This window comes from Amphibalanus amphitrite, unplaced genomic scaffold (assembly GCF_019059575.1).
Source record: "Amphibalanus amphitrite isolate SeventyFive unplaced genomic scaffold, NRLGWU_Aamphi_draft 000123F_arrow, whole genome shotgun sequence".
NCBI lineage: Eukaryota > Metazoa > Arthropoda > Thecostraca > Balanomorpha > Balanidae > Amphibalanus > Amphibalanus amphitrite.
Genome location: NW_024881618.1, coordinates 552,076 through 575,055, shown reverse-complemented (window position 1 = coordinate 575,055; position 22,980 = coordinate 552,076). Strand labels below are relative to the sequence as shown.

The following is a 22,980-nucleotide window of genomic DNA, read 5'->3' as shown; positions in this document are numbered from 1 at the left end:
GGTCTTAATGTTAGCAGTGCCTGTTACGCACGATAAAGGTGTCAACCTCCCTAGGAGCTCATGTGTTGACTTTGTTTAACCCTCGCCGGCTTGGGGCACCTTTTTAGAAAATTGAAGGTATCTTCGATCGTTTGGTGACCTTGACGAATGTTGCGTGTACGTATTTGATGCAGAGGCAAAAGAAATAATCAAGAAGTTGAAGCACAGCACATCTGCCCTTCTAAAGGTGACGATACAGAAACCCATATGGAAGGTCAATGTAGTCAGTGTTCTGGGTCTGGCCTGAGGTAGTCATTACCGACTGAATTGATGAGGGTCGGATAATAATTAGCACGTACTAAGCACACTTTTGAAGGGGTTGCGAGATGTCTCCCAGCGGAATCGCTGCCAAAAGGCCGATAGGATGTCTTTCTCCCCGCCGACACGCCCCGCGCTCATTCGACCTGAGCTGAGATTGAAGAAATAGCATGATGTGGGCATTAAATCCTACTGCGTCTAACAAATTCATCTGACCGGGTATTAAGTGACTCTGGATTGTTACAGGAGGCAAATAATACACAGTACGACCGGTGATTTAATGACAGAAATGACGTCATTAATGAGGTGGAGCAGTGATTTACCGGGAAGTGGGAAGGGTTCTACTATGGCGGCCTGAGGCAGCTCAAGAAACGATGGAAAAAATCGTAGTCTTGTGTGGTGACTTGTGGAGAAGTACCTAATGAACATCACGTAAAAAATTAACTTTCTTTCATATCTAGCTCATGGCGATGATCAGAACTTTCCGATACCCCCTCGTGTCGCGCACTGTTTATTTACTTGCGCTTACTTCACCGGAGTTTTGTTCTCGGCGCGGAAGTTCTGAGTGTGGACTGAGGTCACTTCACGGTGGACGTGCTCCAAACACTCATATAACACCAGCTGAGATTGTTCATTACCTACACAATATTCAGTGTGTAGTTGACGCAGTTTTCGATGGCGATTGTTTGAAGGACCTTTATCTTTATCTTTGATTCACCTTTAGGGTAAATAGCTTCCACCCAACGACACGGCTGTTGTCGGAGCTCTGAAGTGTCTCGAACCCGTTGGCCCGACCGCGGATAACCCCGTGTCAGGTGCTGAGGTACCGAAACGATAAGACATTGATCCTTGGAGCCCACTTCAGCCATTACCGACTCAGCTCCACGGTGGCTGTAACCCTTGTCTTTAGACTGCTCCCTGTCTTTATACTTCTCCCGTACTGTTTGTTTTTTTCCTATGTCGAGGTCTCGGCTGAATCTTTACCTTTTATTCCAACCTTGTCCCACCCGACCTCCCTGTTCCTAGCGCTGACCTCCATCCTCTCTCCCCACCCTGTCTGCTCAGCCGGTCTCGTGCTGACCTCTCTCTGTTCAGCTCCTCTCCCTCGCTGACCTCGTCCCGTTATACCACAGCCGGACTCTACGACCGACTTCTACGTGAAGCCGCTGGACGCGCACAGCCTGCTGCGGCCGGAGACGGTGGAGTCGCTGTGGTACCTGTACCACCTGACCGGCAACCGCACCTACCAGGACTGGGGCTGGAACATTTTCCAGGTGAGATGATACATCTACCAGGACTGGGGGTGGAATATTTTCCAGGTGAGATGATACATCTACCAGGACTGGGGGTGGAACATTTTCCAGGTGAGCTTGTGAGCTATTCCCGATCCCTCAACCCTACCATACTGGATGCTGAGGAAGTTCCTTTAAAAGCATTCTTTGTTTTTCGTTCTCTCGTTATTGCCTCCGTTGCACATTTCATTGAGAAGCACTTTCTCCCGCTAAGTTATGACTGTTGATTGCCGAGACCGAGAGACACTCTCCTTCTCCAATCTCCCTGCCGATGTCCAGTGACCCAGTCCCAGCCTCTGACCGTCCCCCTGTCCCGCAGGCGTTTGAGAAGTACGCTCGTGTGCCGACGGGCGGCTACACGAGTATCGGGGACGTGCGTAACCCGGACAATCTCAACCCGCGCGACTCCATGGAGTCGTTCTTCCTCGGCGAGACGCTCAAGTACCTGTACCTGCTCTTCTCCGACGATCAGAGCACTCTGAACCTCAACGACTACGTGTTCAACACGGAGGCGCACCCGCTGCCGGTACTGCGCCGGCCTCCGGCGCCGCCGCCGCGCGCACCGCTGGCCGCCGCGCCGCCGGTGGCCGGGGGCGCCGGACACGACTACATCTGAACTGGGCCCGCCGGTCGGCGGCCAGGACTTCATGTGAGCTCGCTGCAGCTCGTCCTTCTGTGATACATTCAGGCCGGGCGGCCGGGCGCCTGTCCGACTCTGCCTCAGCGATCGGAGATGGGACCGTCGTGTGGACGGTGCCGTGAAGTATGGACGGGACGATACCGTGTGTCGCGTGTGTGACACTGGCAGACGGTGGTGGGAAGGCCGCCGACACTGCCTGTCGTGATGGGTCCTCCCGTTGTGGGACCGCAGCCTCAGATGGGATCGAGTATCGATGGTTACTTACACATCACTGAGCCATAGAGTTATCTCACTTCATGAGAGAGTAGGACTGCGTTAATTTTTGTACATCGCAGCCTGGTCTCTCCGGGGAGTGGACGGCTACCGCCGGGGCAGGCCCCGTGTCGGTCTGGGGAGCTCTGGAGGCCGCCAGGCGCCCGTGGGGAGGGAGGGTTAGGTTGGGGTGGTGGCTTGGTTCGGCAGGGTGATGGTCGCACATTTCGCGGAGTATTTGAGCTTCACTTGTTAAGTTATTATGTTATAGCGGAGGACTTATGACTGATATGTGTATGGGATTTGGGTTGCGGATGTGTTACCCTCGAGGTTTTAGAAATGAACGGTACCGGGGAGGGAGAGAGGAGCCGAGTTGTTACTAACATGTGGCTGCTAATCACTCCATGCGGCAAGGCGGTATTAACTGGCAATGGAAGCCGACATATGTTTGTTCTGTTCAGTGTTTTGCTTAGTTTAAACATCCTATTTAGTTCATGGAGTGTCCATTCATAGAGCTGCTTAGTTATCAAGCACCAGTTTCATGACGTAAGGCACATTTCACTTAGAGGTTGAAGTGTTCATCGAGTGTTCAACCGACAGTATTCAGACATCGATGTTTCAAGTTGGCGACATTGTTCAAGCACATCGCATGGACTGCGATCAATTATGGTATTATGCTGAGGTGCTATTTTTTCGCAAAATATTACAACAACATGCCTTGTGTGAGCACCACTACCGGCTCAAGTCAGGTCAACTGAGCATGCTCTGGTTTGTACTGAAATATTCAGCGTAGTTGCACCTTTCACACCAGAGGACGTACTAGCGTGGAATGCTGTTGCCGATTTGACCCACGGTCCTCAGTGACCAGTCTCCTCCCGGCACATCACGTGTGCCGTGCCGTGCCGTGAGTACCAGATGTTTTATATGCAGTGACACGTGGTGAGCGGCGCGGCGCACCTCTGATATCGTGCCGTGCCGTGCCTGCGGCTCCGTGCCGTGTGACTACCGTGATGACTGACCGCCGGTCGGCCGGTCGGCGGTCTCCTTACACTGTGTGACCGTCACTCGCGTGGAATCTCTGGTCCGTTAGACGACTGGGACCGCATGTGTGTCATGACAAACGATGTGTGTTAATATACCAGCGTGGTGATGCAGTCTGTTCGTTTTGAGCGGTGGGTTTGATTTGATCCCAGTTGGCTCTTATCCACCCAGTTCTCCATAGAACACACAGACATCACCTCCTCACGCTGTTTTGTCAGTGGTCGGCTCCTGGCCGGGCCAGAGCTACCCCCAGCGGACGGTGGAGCGCCGCTGTGCGCGGGCCGGGCAGTGAGTGGGCGGCCGGGTGGCACGTGCCGGAACGGGTAGCTCCGGTCCCGGCATACGGCAGACCTCAGAGATCACGGACCACACTCACGATCACACCCGCACAGTCACATCACGAGACTGAAATATACACTTGACACTCCACTCATCTGAGGCCTCTTGCACCAAAATCCTCTTGCACCAATGCTTGGATTATTTTGCATCGTATACCCAGTCCAAGTCTCAAATGTAACAATTTGCATGCAAAATTTTGCAAGCACATGTAGGATCATGTATTGGGCTATTGCAAACAAATTTACCACCGTTAGATTAGCTTATTCTGAAACCGGTTTTTTCGATTTTACCTAGCTAGGTAGTTTGGTGCAAGAGGCCTCAGCTCTAGCACATTTCCACATAGCACCTGACAGTCCACGGACAGTCGACATGACTATCCCAAGGTTGGCAGAAGGGCGACCGAAGCACACACCGCACGCCACCCTCCAACGCAACAACGGTAAGCGTATCGTTGGATCGGGCGGCCAGGGCAGGCCGGGCCCGCCGCACGCCGGCTCACGGCGACTCGCGCTCGCTCAACTCACAAACTCAACTCGCACAGAGACCGCGGCGGAGTATGAAACCGGCGCTGCGGAACTGGGCAGTGAAGTGCTGCAGCAACAAACCCGCCAGTTGCGGACAGACAGCCGCGACCGGCGGCCCCGGGACGCGCGGCAGGCCGAACGATGAGCCCGAGGATCCCGAGAATCGCCGAAATAAGAGTAAGGAAATCCTGTCATCCTGTGAATTGAAAAATGACGCACTGACCAACCACACCACGTCTGTCGAGCTGCATTTCTCTGCGGATGTCCATTTAACTGGACAGTATTCCGCACCGCCCGATGACAGAATACCACTGAGCAGACTGGACCGACAGTACTCCGCTCCCGTCTGTCCGATCGACCCACACCGGCCCCCTACCTGCCAGCGCCGCGTAACGCACAGCACACTACAGGAGCTACAAATATTGAGCTTCATTATCTTCTGATTATCGAGAGCAGTGCGGCGCCGGCCGCACGCCGATCCTTCAACGCCGCCACCACGGCCACTGCGCTCAGTAACAGGCTCGGTCTGAACATTATCGAACATTTACGAGCCGCTCCGACTTCAGAAACTGGAATGAGAATCAACACTCTTCATGGCTAGCACCACTCGCGTCATATTTTGCATTCAGATAAAATAGAAATACAAGTTCAACAATTGATACAATTTGAGTACTGAATGAAAATCACTACCTAATTCAACAGCAAACGCATCGAACCACACTTGGCAGGTGAGAGCTCGGTTTCACGTGTTCGTGTCATTGTCGCGCGGCACACGCGCCATCACAGCTGGGCTGCCAATGCCGCCACTTCCGCTCAGGTGCTCGCAACGCGTCCGACTGAGCCTCCGGAGATCACAGGTGTCCGTGCTCTGTAGCCAGTTCCCTCTCTGAGCTTTCCCAGAAGGCGGCGCCTGCCCCGGACCGTCCTACCCAGCGCGCCAGGTCGTCTGACGGGGCTGCGGCCTCCACCGCCGGCGCTGCGTCGTCACGCGCCGGGCCACCCTGCGTGCTGAGCCGGTACGGCTCTGTGTCCAGTGACCTGTCGGTGAGCCAGGCCGGCGCGCGCGGTGGCGGACAGGGCGCGCGGCCCGGCCCCAGGCGTCACGTGCTCAGCTCGGCCGCCAGCGGCTCCAGGTGGTGGTGACTGCGCCGGTCGACCAGGCGCGGCCCGAGTGGGCTGGGCGCCGCCGCGCAGCCGGCCGGCCGCTCCAGCGACGGGTGCAGGCTGACCAGCTCAGGCGCGACCTCCCGAGCTGCTGTAGAGGGGGGGGGGGGGGGGGGGCAGAGTTCAGCTGTGTCACCTTCCACTGTAACTGACCAGCTGGGGCGCGACCTCCCGAGCTGCTACAGGGGGGGGGGGGGCGCAGGTCAGCCGTGTGACATCACTGTAACTGACCAGCTAAGGCCCTACCTCCCGAGCTGCTGTAGAGGGGGGGGGCACAGGGGGGGGGGGGGGCACAGGTCAGCTGTGTGACCTCCGGCTGTAACTGACCAACTCAGGCCCAAGACCCCGCGCTGCTGCCGGCAGGACGACACCGGGTCAGCTGTGAACACTGGCCAGCTCACTGCGATGTCAGAGAGAGGAAAGACAGAAAAACGGTGCAGCTGTGGTGTTCGGAAGGACGGTTAGGGAGACGTCATCAGGGACTTCTCGCTGCTGTTGGGAGAGGGTCAAGACTTTGTGCCAGTCCGCACAGCAGCTGGGTCGACGGGCATCGGCAGCACGCGTGTCTTACCAGCCAGGCAACAGTCACACAGCTGGGTCTGTTAATCACCTTAGCGACCCACATAGCGAGACCCAAGAGCCGACTCCCTTCGAACAGTTATGTAAAAGCCATGATTACTTACCAAGATTCGAAGCGGAATAAGACATATTTTCTGAAGTCATCTGAGTTAGGTACCATTTCACTAGCGTAACCAGGCTGCAATGAAGCTGCACTGACATTACATAATCAAATAACAAATTACATAATCCGTAATAACAGCTGGCATATCTATATTACATGCTCCTCTTCATGATACATGTAGAAAAATACGGCCCCCGTATCTTACAGAAGCATTGGCACATGGGGTGGGCGCACTATCACATCCAACGTCGGAACCACGGAAGGCACAGGCGACCACCGAACACATAAATCGAGTGAACATTAGGCATGCGGGAACAGGCGACGATCCACGCTCATGCTGACGATTTTCGGGGATAATGTTGAAAATTACCATTCAGTAACAACACAAAACTACGAGACGCGATCCCGGGTCCGGAGACAGATGATAATGAACGCTATCTACCCATCCAGCATTCAACATACAGCACATTCACATCTGCAAAACGAGCGATATATGAACGAGCGAATGTCCTCCGCCGCACATTGCACTATCAAGGCCAGATGAGCTGCTATCATCCGCAGCAGCTGTCCCAGAGTCGCTATCCGCGTTAATCAACGCTGCGTTCCCCCGATAAGTAGCAGTATATAGGCACCCCAAGATCAGGGCACCATAGTCTCCGCCCCACCGGAGTCCCCCGGCGCTGTCTTGTACCGCGGCCGGTCTCCTGACGGCCCGGTGCGCCCGTCGATAAGTACTCCATCCACCGTGCTAGTCACGGCCACATTACACCGTGCCCGCGGCCGATACCGGCCGACAACCAAATCGGCCATCATTAGCAGGATAAACAGAGCGGCCGGGCCGTCGGGCCGCCCGCCGCTACAGCATGCCAATATCGCGACACATGCCGTCTACTGGATGGTCGGAACAAGCATGCACGCAAGCCGGATGTAATAGATGGGGGTACAGACACGGCTGAGGAGAATGGCAGACCCCCGGGGCAGGTCAGAGGTCAGAGGTCACAGGCCAGAGGTCACCGGTCACAGGTCACCAGCTGAGGGTCAATGCTAACTGTCAGAGCCAGGCGATGCAGCGCTGATGCTTGTATAATCGTTCGAGCATCCGCCGCTGTTTTGTCTCTGATCAGAGTCGGACGGTATAGATAACTTGACTGGGTGCTGTTTACTGACCACGCACTAAGTGGATGATAGGCTGAGCGCTATCAGCTAGAGATACAAACCTCTCGAGAATGGCATTCCGTGACCTCAGTGGCCCTCGGGTAAGGACTGTGAACTCAGCGGCCTCCGGCTAAGGACGAACTGCCACTTCAGAGGCCGTGACGAGGCACAGCGAGCGTGACTCGACCAGAAACGACAGCTTTTTTGGCTTTGAGGTGGCGTTACCAGGCCATGCCATGAGGCATGTGACAAGGCACGAGGTCTGTTGTGTAACAACAGGTATTGGTTTAGCTGGGCTAAATTTGCAAATGTCATGCCATCCTTGTAATCTGGAAATTTACTATAGTCCTGTAAAAAGGACGGATCAAAGTCGAATAACTCCCACCGTTCGAGTTCCGGTTAGCTCTGACCAGTGTCTCTCTGACATATTCCGACCGCCTGCCCTGGGGCCAGGCCTCCATCACACACACATGCTCTACGGGGCACACCGATACAGAGGCGCCGGGCGCGCGGCGCGTGCCTTACAGGGCGGCACGTAGCGGGCCTCGAGCAGGGGCGGCACCTCGAACCGCGCCGCCGCCGCCGGCTGGGAGCCGTTGGTGATCGGCCTGCAACCGGCCGGGTGACGGTCACTCGCGTCACGCAGCCCCAGACGTGACGCGTCACGGCAAACAGCGTCACACAGCGCGCGGCACCACACACGCACACACAGACACACACACACGCGGGCCCGCAGCGGTGGGCGGTGCGGGCGGGCAGAGACACGGCGGCTACAGCTGCGAGCTAGACTCGAACGCGCCGTTGTCAGTGCCCGCGTCGGTCTTGTACTGCTGCTGCTGCTGCTCGGGCACCAGTCTGCAACAGAGCGGACGGGGCGGGAGGTAGGTGGGAGACACACCATGCGGGGTGCTCACCTGAAGCCATCTTCGTCCAGCATCAGCTCGCTCCCACTGGGCAGCCGGAACAGCCAGGGGCGGTCAGACACGGCGCCGAGCTCAGGGCACACGGCCGGTAGAACGGTGGCGGAAGGCCAATGGTGTCTAAACCTACAACTGGTTCATCAAGCAAAGATCGGCAAGTACCGCAAAGTGGTTCTCTCTGTCAACGTAGTGGCTTGATTGACACAGCTTTTCTAGTGATACTTGCTTTCATATAAATTGGTTCAACCCATCAAGTGCCATCATGACAGCACAAGAGTTTGGAATCAAACCCAAAAGCACTAAATCCATCACCTATCATAACGGCACCCCAGTTCCCATACCAGTTATCCTAGCAACGCTCTGTAGCACGGCGACTCGTCTGAGAGTGCCAGCTCAGCACTGTAGCGCGACGACTCACGGCTCGGATCGTCGGAACAGCGCGGCGATCTCCTCGAACGTCTTTCCCTTGGTCTCGGGCACCATTTTGAGCGTGAATCCCCAGAAGATCGCCAGCAGCGCCGAGAACGGCAGGAACGTGTAGTTCTCCAGCGCGTTCTGCGGAAAGGGAGACGGAGAATGTCAGGGTGGTACAGTCGTGTACAGGTTGATGGTCCCCTACTCTTTATCCACCGGGTTCCTATGGCTCAGCATTGGCAGCAGCCGCCTGGTACCGGTAGGCTGTGCCGCATGACCCGAGAGTGAAGCGGCACAGTCTACCCACGCCGTTTGACATCGGCTCGGGTCGCCGGGTGGAGCGCTTTGTAGACCAGCTGTCGCGTCAGACCAGCGCGGGGGGAGGGGCTCGTCTCGGTGGTTGGCGTGGGCTGGCGAGTGGTGTGGGGCGTGTTGGTGGACCATGGGGGCTGGGCGGGTGTGTGTGGTCACTTGCTGCATTGCACATTTTGCGTCGCTTAACCCTATTAGTGGCAGGCTCCTGGCTACCCCTATTAGTGGCAGGGGGGGCTGTTTACGACCCCCCCTGATATCTCGAGATCTAACGGGCCGATTTTCAAAATTCAAACGGCATTCGATTTCGCTCAACGTGATCTACATTTCTAAAAAATAAGAATTAAAAAAATGTCAATAGGGGGGTAGAGGGGGGTAAAAACGGGCAAATTGCAGATACATTTTAGACTGTTTATCACGGCCAGGTTTCTGAACCAATCTTAACGCAACTTTTGCCGATCGATAGAGAATGAACCAGGAATTCACATGGATCCTAAAAATATGCATTTTCAAAAATCATAGGCGGATACAGATCATTGAGATTGGGGGTACACAAAAAGTATAGTAAATAAGGTTTTTGTTGGTACTGTTTCTAAAAAGGGTGGTAATGGTCTTGTTATGTTACAATTTTCTTATGAGAGAACGACTACAATTGTATTGGTCATGCATAGGCGGTGTCAGGGCACCTATGTTGGGAGGTAAAACATAACCCCCCTTTTTGGACGCCTGGATCCGCCTATAATTATAGCAAAACGTGTCAAAAGAGGATGCACAATAACTTTGTATATGTTATCACATGATACCTTTCATTCACTGTTCGTAAAACTGGTGCATACAGTTATACTACATCAGCATCGTGATCTTCGCCCAAATGACTCGCTTCACGAATAGGACCCCCCAATTCCCAGTGCTCTGGAGCCGCCCCTGGTAAAGTTATGAACTTGAAATTTTCCGGGAATGTGCCAAATTTAGTTTTAGGAAAAGTCAGAAAATTTCAGCATCGTAGCTTCAGCGGTTTCGGAGATATTCCCGAAAAACCTGAGGGGTGGATGAAAACAACCCCCCCCCCCCCTGCCACTAATAGGGTTAACAATTGCATTCCTGTTTTTGCTAAGCAAAATACACGGAAGACCCAGCGAATACAATTTACTTGTGCATTGTGCAAAACGTGATTTGGCACAGTATCGAGGCAACCATAGGTCTTGTGCCACATATATGCATGATATTTAGGCAATACGCTTATGAAAATGGTAGATTGATCGGATTGATCCTGGATGTCAATTCGTATGTTAAAGGGACTATCCCACCTTTAACATGGGGTTTGAGTTGAGATAGCCAAGTTTGCGGCGAGGTTCAGAAACCACTATCTATCTAGGTTGCAACCCCCGCGGCCTCTTGGTGTTGAAGAAATTCGTTCCCTTCATTTGAAAATGGGCCTTGCGCAAGGCCCTATCTTCAACATGGAGCGACCGTTAGTGTGACGTCACCTCGTTTAGTCATTCTGATTTAAATGGGTTTGTTCGTTGAAAAATCGCTTAAAACTTGGTCTGAACTTTGTTGTGGTGCCTACAGAGTAAAAAGAATCAGCTTTATGACAGTAATGTGGCCTGGGGAAGGAGGTAATTTTGGGCTGTGACGTCACATATTTGAAAGCTTGTGTTTGGAATATGGGAAGCCTAAGATGTTTAATGAAAAATAAATGCCAGAACCGTGTTCCTGGTCATCCAATCTATAACGTCGGGCACAATTTAACTGGTTTTAACAACATTTTAGAAGGTGGGATAGTCCCTTTAAATGTCGACATGTATTAAATGAACGAATGAATCAATCAATCAATCAATCAATCGACAATCGACATGTAGATATAAAACCGTATAAATGGCTCGCAACCACTAAAATCAAACCAGATCCTAACTCGGAAAAGTAGCCGGAGCCCCGATGAGGCTCGAACCGGGACGCCACGTTGAAAGTTTTGCCAATGATCCATCATCATTCCACCAAGCTAGAGCGACCCGCACCCGGAACCACAAAAACATTCGTTGACTTTGCTGCCGACCTCCCGGCCCCGCCGCCCGCCCGGCCAGACTTTGCCCCGGCCGTGGCCACCATCCGGTGTAGCTCAGCGTAGGAGTGCTAGACTGTCAAACTGACCGGTAGTGAGAGGCCCGGTTCGAGACGCTTCGCGTGCTGGATGTTTATTTCTGTGTCCGAGGCTATGCGATTTGTCCACTTTTCAGAAAGATTATTTGGTGACAGGTCTGTTTTCTTTCTTTGCTGCAATTCATGAGGAGACCGTATGGACCCTTACCTGTCCTTCCGCACTCCACTTGGGAGATGGGTGTTTGAACCCCCCTGGGTTTTGTGAATATCTCTAAAGCGAATTTTTGGAGGGTGGATTACGATCGGTTCTATGCGACAAGTGACCACACACACCCAGCCCCAGGTCCGCTCACTCCCTCCCCACATCACCCCCGCCCCACACCACACTCCAGCCCGCCTCATCCACCGAGCCGAGCCAAATAGACAGGCCTGACCCTTACCCCCCCCCCCTCCCCCCAGCCGGTGTAACGCAGCGTCCGGTCAAATCGCTCTACCAGGCGACCCGAGCCGGTGTCATACAGTGTGGGTAGGCTGTGCCGCTTCACTCTCGGGTCATGCGGCACAGCCTACCGGTACCAGGCGGCTGCTGCCAATGCTGAGCCATAGGAACCCGGTGGATAAAGAGTGGCGGACCATCAACCTGTACACGACTGTACGAACACACATACACTGAGGGAAGGGGAGGGGGGGGGGCAGTGTGGCCAAATCCATTTTGCGTTTGGGGGAGGATGCAGAAAAAAAGCCGCCAGAGGATGTAACTATTTTTTTGAAAAATGGTCTACTGATTTTTTTTAAGTTCTAATTTCCATAGAAAAGGTGGGAAATGGCCTTACTAACATTCAGTACTGATGTATCTTTGAAGAAAGTACTTCAGTGATACATATGTAGAAATAGCAATCCTTTTTCAGACAATCGTTTAATAGGAACAACTTCAACGGCCACTGGTCATTTGCCAACCACCACCTTCCCGATGCTGATTCCCCTTACTCTATTCCAGGCATATTCCTCATCCATTCCTGAAAGAAGATCGCGAGCCTTCCAATTTGCAAGCACTCCTGTCATCATCGTGAACCTACGAATCCATCAAGATCCCTACTGCCAGATGACCTCGGACACCGACGTCTGCTCCCCGAAGATACAGCTGCGCATACTGCATACCTATTCACGTTTTATAAAATGTAAATGCATAGTGTTGTGTTTAATAGGTTACTCTCGAATCAATCGAATTAATCGACTATACGACCATTTCTGAATCAGTTATTGTATCAACATTGCATCAGTATAAGAATCAGAATTGCATCGATTATGAGAACTAAGAAAAGTTATCACTAATATAAAATGTTGACCGATATAGCCAGTGGCCAGTACAACTCCCGATGTCATCCTCGACATTAAAGTGACCATCCCACCTTAACATTAGTTTTGAGTTGAGATAGCCAAATTGGTGGCCATGGCCTGCAAATACCGGTTTGGGCACTCACAACATCGAAAAATGCTTTAATTCGGAGATATGGAATGGAATTTCAAACTTGCAGTTTTCGGATTCTAAGGGGCTAATGCATTGAGATGCCCCCTTAGAATTTGTGACGTCAGCGGTGATCTAACGATTTTAAAACCTTATACTAACATCTTTGTAAAGCAGTGGTGGTATATGCTATATGCGCGCAACATCTGCCGCGAACGCCGCACTTCCAAAATGAAGTCGCTAGGAGCAGCGGAGATCCCAAAAAAGTAAACAAAAGTAAAAGTCTAATATCTTGAAAACCGGTGAATATTTTTCGGTGAAATTTGGTAGATATTCGTTTTTGCTCGTTCTGAATCGAGCGACATCACTTTCATGCCAATTCATTAACTTTTTTGAAGGTGGGAGGGTCCCTTTAATGTCCTAGTGCATATCCCAGAATCCAACCGCAACTGTGATCTTGGGTTCAATGTGTGCGATGAATTTACTCATTACTGTGTGTAGTAACGGCAACTGAGGGGAAAATAAAATGCAATAAGGTACCGAAACGTCCATATCGCCGATCTTTTTTTGGGCTGGGTAACACTGAACTAGAAGAGTTGGTCGAACGGATGAGATGAACACATTTTGTCACCGTTATATCGCTGGCCAGATCGCAAATCCATATCCAGACGAGACAACATATGTCGACGAGCTGCACCAACTAAGGTAATGAGTCCGCACCAGCCCGACGGACTCTAACAGAGCTAACAGAGCTGGAAAAACACACCTACATCTAACAAGACCTAGAGCTATTACTGAATAGGTCATAAAATATTTACCAGCCTATCACACTTTTTTAGGGGAAAACACCATAGCCGGTCATTTCGACGCGTTTTTTCCAAACCCTGATCTTCTTCCCGTGAATTGCCCGGAAGCACGAAAAATCCCATTTAAAAAGTCCAATTATTCGATCCTGATCAAGTATGTGAGCATGTGAGCTTGTTCTGACATTGCTTCATCTGCTGAGACAGACAAACTTCAGAAAACCGAGTCACTGTATTTTTTAAAGCTTTTTTCAACCTGTCGGAAATTTACGGGAGAACAGATATGGAGTTTGAAGGAAAAAAACACGGCGATTTATTCCCTGCTCAACCCGTTGTGGGTCTCATAGTTCACCCTATCATTTCCTTTTCCTAGCACAACAGGGTATGTGCTCAGTCTCACACCGAAGTTCACGATACCATGTTGGTTGGGCACAAAAAAATCGTACCACACGACAGTGGATCAGCTGTGCTGTACAACACACCAGCGTCTAGCTGAGTGCATTCGCGCCGACGACATCTCATCGAGATTGTCATGCTTTGCAGGTAAGGGGTCTATGGTAGGTTCACAAATCAGTCACACGAATGGTGGTATGACTGACTGGGGCCAATTCACCAATCAGTTCGATTATATGAGTCTGAACGCATAGTGCACGGTGCGTCTTGGTTGTTTCGTTTTGGACGTCTGCCAGTAGGTGGCTCTGTAAACACCACAACCTACTCAATAGATGTCGCCATAATGTACTATGCAGTTGTGGTGAAGTTGAAAAGATTTCATAATGTATATTGCTCAGTATTTTCCTCATAAATTAAAACACCCCTCACCTAGGTACCACTGCAATTATAAGTAGTGTTTTGCAATGAATAAGTGCCTTGTTATGTTGAATTAGAAATGTAGATCGCTTTAAATTTACACACAGCTCCAAATCCCTGAAATGATTAGGTACTTCCCATCTGAATCAGATCAGGCTTCAGAATGAAGCAGTTCAATACATCATCATAGTTCAAATGGTGCTTGCAAATGCCAGAATGCATTTTCTTCATAAAGATTTTTCACACACTAAAGCAATGATTGATGTAATGAAATCTGCATACCCATTAGGGTGTGTCACTAATCGCAATGCAAGGTGCTCCATCGATTTTATTGTGCCCCACTCATGTGGAAAGGGCGTGGCATTCTTAATTTCCCGCAAATTTTAACCCCCAGGCGGCGCCGAGCGAGAGAAGTTTACCCTATCTCACAACATAGGCGACCCTAGCGCCCCTGGCGGCTGTTTGCGAAACTAACAGGCCGCTGACTGTATGGGCTTATCCCTGCTCTCTGTAAGCGCGTCTAGGGACAAATAATAGTATGGGCAGATTGCAGAGAGTGCAAGCTAATGACGAATACCTATAATGAATACAATATATTGTCACAGGGGCCCAGGAACATTCTTCAAGTTGGGGTGCAAGCCCAAAATACCTGACATGACGCATATGAAATAGTAGCGTAGTCAGGGGGTCCCAGGAGGCACGTGCCCTCTAGTCCCCCCCCCCCCTATCGCATTCAGAGGACTCCTCGGGTCGGAGGGGCTCTGTGGCACCAGTTTACCGCTCAGGGTCTATGCTGGCCATATTTCGATTCAGAAAAAATAGGGCTCGTAACAGCACCTCGTGAGTCCAAAGAAGCCTCACTAAATTGTCCATGAGGGTTACACGCCGGCTTCTGAAGGCTACTGGCGGCCTCTGAGGGCCATTTACCGGCCTCTTATGGCCGCTAGCGTGCCTCTGAGAGTCCTTGCCGGCCCAAGAGGGGCCATATCTGGGGCCTTACGCCAACCTGTTATCAGTAATGGCCTCACACCAATGTCCCTGACGGCCCCATTACGACGACTGTGAGACTGAGGGCCCTCACTGGTGCTTCTGAGAGCCCACCCGGCCATGAAGGGCCCTGCGGCACCAACTGACCTCTGAGGGTCCACGCTGACTATATTTCAACTGAGAAAGACCTCACAGGTCTCGTAAGAGACCTGTGAAGTCTCGTAAGAGCACCTCATGAACCCCTAAGTAGCCACACTAAGATCTCCGTCAGGGTCTACGCCGGCTTCTGAGGATCCCATAACGGAGACCGTGAGGGCCCTCAGCAGGGCCTCTGAGGGTTCACAACCAGCACCTCTGAGAGCCCCACACCAGTGGTTCTAAGGGCCCATAAGGGCACCACTGAGGGTCCCCCAAGCCAGTGCCACACCATTTATGCAACCCTATATTGGTGGCTCTGAGGTACCCACACCTGCGCCTGTGAGGGTTCGGCAAAAGCATATCTGACGGCCACCTACCTGCAACTCTGAGGGCCCTACACCGGAGACTGAGGGCCGCACTGGCGTCTCAGAGTACCTTGTCGGTATCTAAGGACCCCACAGGGCTTCTGAAAATGCCGCCGGCCTCTGTGGGCCCCTTGCCGGTCTGAGGTCCCCCTCCCCGGTCGTTGAGGGCCCCAGCTGCCGACTTTTAAAGGGTTCGCACCAGCAGCTCTAAGGGCCACACACCCACATGTAACGGACCCACACCAGTGTCTCTGAGGGTCCACAACGGCGTCTGTATTCTGTGAGGACCCTCACCGGCGCTTATGAGGGATTCACACTAGCACCTCTGAGGGGCCACACGGGCGTCTGTGAGGACCCCACACCAGTGCCTCTAAAGGCCCCTAATTGGAGGGTCTGAAGGCCCTGCATCGGTGATACTGAGGGTCCTACCAAAGGCACAACACAAGCCATTAGTCTCCTTCTGAGTCCCACACGCCGCCCTCCCACCATTATAGGCGGCGAAACGGGGAGGGCACCGGGGCACCGTGCCCCCTCTGATTTGGGCATTTTAACATTAGCCCTATGGGCGTTGCATGGAAAGAATGGGACCAAAAGTCGGCAGTGTCCCCCCCCCCCTCCACTTAATTGAAGGTGTTCCGCCGCTACTGCCTCCCACCGGAGCGAGTAAACCTGTATCAATCAACGACTTTACCACCGTTGTACGTCATAATGTTCTCATCACGCCAAATCAAATACCATCCGGAACCAAAATGGTCCAGTATAAAATCTGACCTACCAAAGTTATGATCAAGTTCAGATAAAATCAAAGTGGGATGACAATAGCAGGTGTTCTTAAAGGGACTATCCCACCTTTAACATGGGGTTTGAGTTGAGATAGCCAAGTTTGCGGCGAGGTTCAGAAACCAGGGTTGTATACGACTCAGAGTTGAATCATGAATCGACTCAAGAATCAGTCGTTTTTCTTCGAGTCATGAGTTGAGTCGAATCAAATAATTTGAAAGCTTAATGAATCATGAGTCGAGTCGATTCACATATGTATAGGCCATTTGAGTCAGAGTTTGAGTCGATTCAAGGTAACGCGAGTCACATTTTGAATCGATTCAAGGTAACTTGTCACAGTCTGCTCCAGCCACCAGGTAAGATAAACTTATTTTAAAGTCATGAAACTGCTAGTGAAGTAGTGAGCACCTTTTATGTTTTGGCTGGCATCAGCTACCTATTATATTCAACTTTGGCAAGTCAGCATTGCAATTGCCTCAGCCTGTATTTATAACTATATGCAATCACTACATCTGTGGACTGTTACTGAAATACTCACATTGGGTTGGCTTTGTGAGTGCTAGTAAGGGACACTAACAAGTATGAGATAGATACCCGTTTACAATTGAAATAAAACCTTAAATAATTGTCTATCAAAGTTGTCTAGAAAGACCATCAATAACCCTCACATTTTTCTTTTCCGATGGTTCACAATTGCTAATTCGTGGTCGCGCATGACGTCGCAAATAAGTATTCGTAAACAAGATGAAAAATGAAGTTTTTATTTAATTCAAGCTGATAAATGAATAGGAACAGTTTTAAAATGATATGAGAACTTGATCTTTTTAGCCAGTAAATTATAAAATGATAAAGTTTAAGAAAAAATATAACAAGATTTGGTTTCAAATTAAAATTGTATGACGTCATTAACGTGGACAAATGTTTCTCGAGCTTGAATAGATAAGAGTAATATTTGTAAGTTATTAGCAATTTCTGTCGACAATCATATTTGCTGCCATATCCCAAACGTAAAGGAAAAGCAAAAAATCGTAGCGGCGCTACCATAGCTAAAAAAGCGCTACCATTACGCAAATCAACTGGAAAGTGACGTTTTATTTAACTTTGTTATTTATAATAAACGAAAACGTCCATTTTTAGGCTTGGTGTTGTATTTTTCTGCTAAATTTAATAAAAATTGGTTTGTTTATTTTGAGTTTAATTAGTTATGACAAGCTAAAGCTAAGATTAAGATAATTGACGTCATGTGTTTATACCTTTAAAAAGTGGATCACACTACATTATTGGATTATGCCCTAAACCTTGTCCTGGTAAATTCTCAAGGCCACAAGGCAACAGGGCATGAACAAAATGATTTTTCTTTGCATTTTGTGATTCTAATTAGCCTTATATTTGGCTTCATATTTGTCATATATTAAAGGCTTCATATTTGCATTCTTATTTAGAAATCAATACTGTGCTGGCTTGCAGCTGGCACGTAGTCAGGTACCTATCGATTTGCTGCTGACATTTTTATTTACATTACCTATAGGTATGCAAAGTGTGTTCTGTGGTTTCAATAATAATAGCAACATGTTTTTCTTTATTTTTATTTCATACATAAATAAAATGATTAATGTTAACTTTTTAAATATCTACATGTATATAGTTCACTAGTTGTCAGGAATTACATATGCAGTATGCACCCATGAATGTATTTCACTACCTAGTAAAGCAAGCGTCACACCTCTTTTTGCAACAAAGGGGAGGCGCTGTAGGTTAGGTTTTAGGTGATAGGTTTTAGGTTGTAGGTTGTGTTAGGTTAGGTCAGGTTTGATTAGGTTTGGTTTGGTTTGGGTTGATTAGAAAGCATCTCTGGGTACAGCGCCTCTCCATGGTTGCAGAAATAAGTGTGACGCCTGCTTTACGACTACCTGTATTTCTTGGGTTTGCACAAACATTTTATGTTGAATAATTTGATGAGTCTGTCCAATGAGTTGAGTCAGAATTGAGTCATGAGTCGATTCAAATTATTTAACAGAACCCTTGAGTCATGAGTTGAATCGAATCGTTAAACTGAAAATATGCTTGAATCATGAGTCGAATTGATTCATATATTTCTTGTCATGTTTGAGTCAAGAGTTGAATCGAATCATTTCAATTAAAGTTTTTGGAATCATGAGTCGAGTCGATTCAGTTTTAGGAAACTCTCTTCTGAATCGACTCACCAAAAATTTGAGTCGTATACAACCCTGTCAGAAACCACTATCTATCTAGGTTGCAACCCCCGCGGCCTCTTGGTGTTGAAGAAATTCGTTCCCTTCATTTGAAAATGGGCCTTGTACAAGGCCCTATCTTCAACATGGAGCGACCGTTAGTGTGACGTCACCTCGTTTAGTCATTCTGATTTAAATGGGTTTGTTCGTTGAAAAATCGCTTAAAACTTGGTCTGAACTTTGTTGTGGTGCCTACAGAGTAAAAAGAATCAGCTTTATGACAGTAATGTGGCCTGGGGAAGGAGGTAATTTTGGGCTGTGACGTCACATATTTGAAAGTTTGTGTTTGGAATATGGGAAGCCTAAGATGTTTAATGAAAAATAAATGCCAGAACCGTGTTCCTGGTCATCCAATCTATAAAGTCGGGCACAATTTAACTGGTTTTAACAACATTTTAGAAGGTGGGATAGTCCCTTTAAATCGATGCCGAATCAGCAGAAACCATTCAATGCAAGAGAAATACCTTGTGCTGATGTTTATATAAAAACAGACATGTAGGTCCATAAAAGGGAGCAGAGATCCTTCATCGTTGCATCAATGTTGAGGGGGCGGCGCCCACTCGGCTCTCAAGTTGGAGGGGGGGGGGTAAGCGCCCCCACTGCCCCCCCCCCCCCTGTTCCCCGGGGTCTATGCAGTGAACGACGCTACCAAAAAAAAAAAACATGTGACACCTAATAGCAGGCACTATAAACATGCGCTCGTACGTATCCCGTCAGACCAGGACGGGGATCGGGGGTAGTACTATGCAATATACATTAACACAGAACTATTTCGTGCTTTAAGATGCATAACATCACATTTTCACCAACATTCTGAGTGCCAGACAAGCCAACAGCAAGGCGTCAGTTCGGTAAAATGCATTTAATGATGATCGTAAGCTCACAAAGCATAGCGAGCGTGCTAGTTCAAAACATTGCCGCTAGGGGCGCTGAGGTCGCTAATGCTGAGAGATAGGCCAAAGTGTCGGCGGTCGGCGCCGCATGGGTGTTAATATTTGGGGGAAATAAAAAATGTCACACGGTTTCTACGTGTCTGGGGCACGATAAAATCAGTGGAGCACCATGTTTTGCGAAAAAAAGTGCCCAAAATGACACACCCTAATACCCATCACATCTGCCTTCACATTAACATTTCATCAAATGTCCAATGTTAACAGATCACCCCTCAATATAAGAAATCTTTAGTAAATGTGAATATGAAGTCCAGTGAATATTTTGAACATAACCTAACCTGATCTAACCTTACCTAGCTACCTACCAACCTAAAACTTTCAACCTGCCAGTCCCAACTCAAAACCTATTACCTACAACCTTAAGCCCACAACCTATCTACACATAAACCAAATTTTATCATACCAGATACCTATATATATATATATATATATATATATATATATATATATATATATATATATCAATCTGTAAGAATCTGGCCAGATGCCTACATTTCTTTCAGTCAGAATGCACAGAGTAGATGGGTGGTAACTACTAACTGGTAATGAAAAGTCTTTGAAACTAGAGGGTTTTTACTAGCAATGACAATGTCATTGCTGAGGTGCTAATCCCAAATATTAATAATTAACTTAACGGAACCAGCCAACATCACTGGAAATTTCTTCTGAGTTCTGATTGTTGGTGTTTTTAGGTAATATGTATTTTTGAAGTAGGTATATGAATGTATCAAATCAGGAAAAATAATAGATGCACACAAATGAAATTTTAACTGATGCCTTATATATTTGTGAAGTGAATGAGCTCAACATCCAGGTTCGGTTGCAGATTCCTGATGATGGCAAGAGCTAAAGGCTCGAAATGCTGAGAAACGTTCTTACCTGAGGCTGTGTTCCTGTTCCATGCTTCTCCAAAGCAATCTCAGCCTACGCTCTCCACCAACAAATAACAAACGTGCATGCATAGACCAACATCATCCCAACTTTAATTGAGATCTTTCCAGGATCAAGGTCTTAGGTCCCTGTACCTTGACTAATAGCTTTGCAAGTATTGCTATCAGTTCTATTACGCTTCTATCAAATGCTGAAATAAGGCAACAAGGCCACAACACAACACTGCTTGTCTATTCAATTTAATTTCTCGAATCGTTTGTATGGAGCAAATGTTTCGGTTTTCCTCGTCTACAAAATATTGTACAAGATTATCAATCTCGACGCACCTGTCGAACTTCGCGGCCTCTGTATTACGTCACACGATTTCAGAGATTTTCGGCAGAAAAACTTCCGACATCCCTAAAACAGCGGCTCACGAAAGCCAGCCAAACGTGAAAATTAAGACAATACAGCCGGTAAAATGATGATAATATTGTAGGGAACTCAATGGAGCATGATATATGTGAATACCAAATCACAAAAATGGTTTTTTACAGTTTGGCGAAGAGTTGAAGTTAGGGGTTGTTAGGGGTAGAATTTCGCCAAAACAGGCGAAGGATGTCATTATATTTGAACATGTCAAAATAGAGTATTGTGGGCTTAATATCAGTTTTGATGCATAGGTGGGCATAATTCATCAATTTTCTTTCACTTTGTATAACATTTAGCTCGTAAAATGAGCCTGGGAATTAACAATTTCATTTCTTCAGAAGCCATTTTTTCCGCAAAATCAGCGGATTTTTCGCATGAAAATGACGGAAGTTTACTGGGCTCAAAAACAAGCATTTCGCAAATTTTCCAAGAACATGACCGCGTATGCAATGTATTATTTCATTTTCTTTCGTATTATCTCATTTTCTCGTTTTGGTTTGGTCGATTAACGGTGCTGTCGTCATTTTAAGTTAGGGGGAGTTAGGGGGAAAATAACTACTTCCTTCGGGATTTTGACTTCCCGATAACGACTTCCTTTTTGACCACCGGTGACGTCACAGGCTGAACAAAGCACGACAGGGCGGTGGTGCATGATGTATGAAGAGTCAACAGGGGATTATTGTGTCTTTGATGGCCTTGAATCTCGAACGACTGCTTGTGTTGTGGACGCTGTGGATGCATTGTTGTTGTGTCCGAGGGGTTTGTGCTTATCCTGATTTTCAGTGGTTGTGTTTGAGCTTAGTTTTGCTTTTATTCTTTGCGATCAATTGATTACGGAGCGAGCGAAGCGAGCGTAGTCTTTCCTTAGATTAACGGAAATTTCTTAGTATGAGCGGCCGGCCGGCCGGCCGTGCGGACGCTTTTGCGAGGCTTATATCTCAGCAACCACTTGACCGATTTACATGCGGTAGATTTTGTAGGGTAGCTTCATTCCTTCTACCAAGTATTGGACTATTCACGATGCATGTGGATGACCCCTTATGCACGTGCCACGTGCAAAACGAAGAGGTGTCAGTTTTGTAATTGTTGCAATATCTCGGTAACTACTTGGCCGATTGCGCTGAAAGTTGGCATGTAGGTAGGCACTCACTAGGCTCTGCATATCCATGTGCCAAAGTTGGGGTGCTGCTGCACGTGCGCACGTGCAGGGGTCGTTTCCAGATCTCGAGAACGGCTCGACCGATTGCGCTCAAAATTGGTACACAGTTAGGGACCGGTTAGTAGGGTGCCGTGCACAAGTCAGTTGGGACCCATTTTGCACGTGCGCACGTGCAGGGTGCTGCTTCCAGATCTCGAGAACGGCTGGGCCGATTGTGCCCAAATTTGGCACATCGCTAGAGACCGGTTAGTAGGGTGCCGTGCACAAGTCAGTTGGAGGTACCCCCTCGCAATTTCGCACGTGCAAGGCCCACCCTCTCGCTCGCTCCGTTAGTCGCCCCAAAAGGCGTTATACTGGTAACTATTGTATATTAATCCGAGTCTGGTCCAAGGCTATATGCTGTATCTGCGCTGGGTGAGCATCGATTGAAATTGAAATTGAAATAGCCTAGTTGTTTGTACAATTCAATTTGTGATTTCCTTACCAAACCTGTGCATGTTGTTTGGTAGGTACAAACTCAGCTCCAAAAGTCAAGACACTGGAATATAATGCAGTTTTTATTTTGTCACAATCACATCACCCATGCAGCATCAGCATGCTGATTTCAACTGCTAATGCCATGCTGTCTCTGGTCTTGCATTTGTCTTCTTCCATACGTCTTGCAGTTGCTGCATACATACCTCAACCTATATTTTATATCAATATTGCCAGAACATAAGAATATGAATATTGCTTAACATTGTGTTGCCTATATTCAAATTGGCGCTTATTGAGACAGAGGTATTATATGACCTAGCAAGAAGTTGCCAAACACATTGATGCTTGCAGAACAGT

The 22,980-nt window shown here is 48.8% G+C and overlaps 2 protein-coding genes across 13 annotated transcripts in view; one reads left to right on the top strand and one right to left on the bottom strand.

Moving 5' to 3' along the window:
- The window catches only part of LOC122381603 (endoplasmic reticulum mannosyl-oligosaccharide 1,2-alpha-mannosidase-like), a 38,941-nt gene extending 35,306 nt beyond the window's left edge, over positions 1-3,635 (top strand). For all 9 annotated transcript variants that reach the window (XM_043365966.1, XM_043365969.1, XM_043365973.1 and 6 more), the window contains 2 exons: positions 1,431-1,571; positions 1,909-3,635. In XM_043365966.1, coding sequence (XP_043221901.1) covers positions 1,431-1,571; positions 1,909-2,205 — 438 coding nt within the window. In that variant the 3' untranslated portion in view covers positions 2,206-3,635. The remainder of the gene's footprint in view (positions 1-1,430; positions 1,572-1,908) is intronic.
- Positions 3,636-4,172: 537 nt separating this feature from the next.
- Positions 4,173-22,980, bottom strand: part of LOC122381604 (glucose transporter type 1-like) — a 72,988-nt gene continuing 54,180 nt past the window's right edge. The window contains exons 11-14 of one of the 4 annotated variants that reach the window (XM_043365975.1): positions 8,725-8,861; positions 8,301-8,336; positions 7,912-7,994; positions 4,173-5,640 (exon numbers count right to left, since the gene is read on the bottom strand). In XM_043365975.1, the coding sequence (XP_043221910.1) occupies positions 5,486-5,640; positions 7,912-7,994; positions 8,301-8,336; positions 8,725-8,861 (411 nt within the window). In that variant the 3' untranslated portion in view covers positions 4,173-5,485. Of the gene's footprint in view, positions 5,641-6,365; positions 8,242-8,300; positions 8,337-8,724; positions 8,862-22,980 lie in introns of those variants that run through there. The other 3 variants (XM_043365977.1, XR_006256557.1, XM_043365976.1) reach the window with 3 other exon arrangements.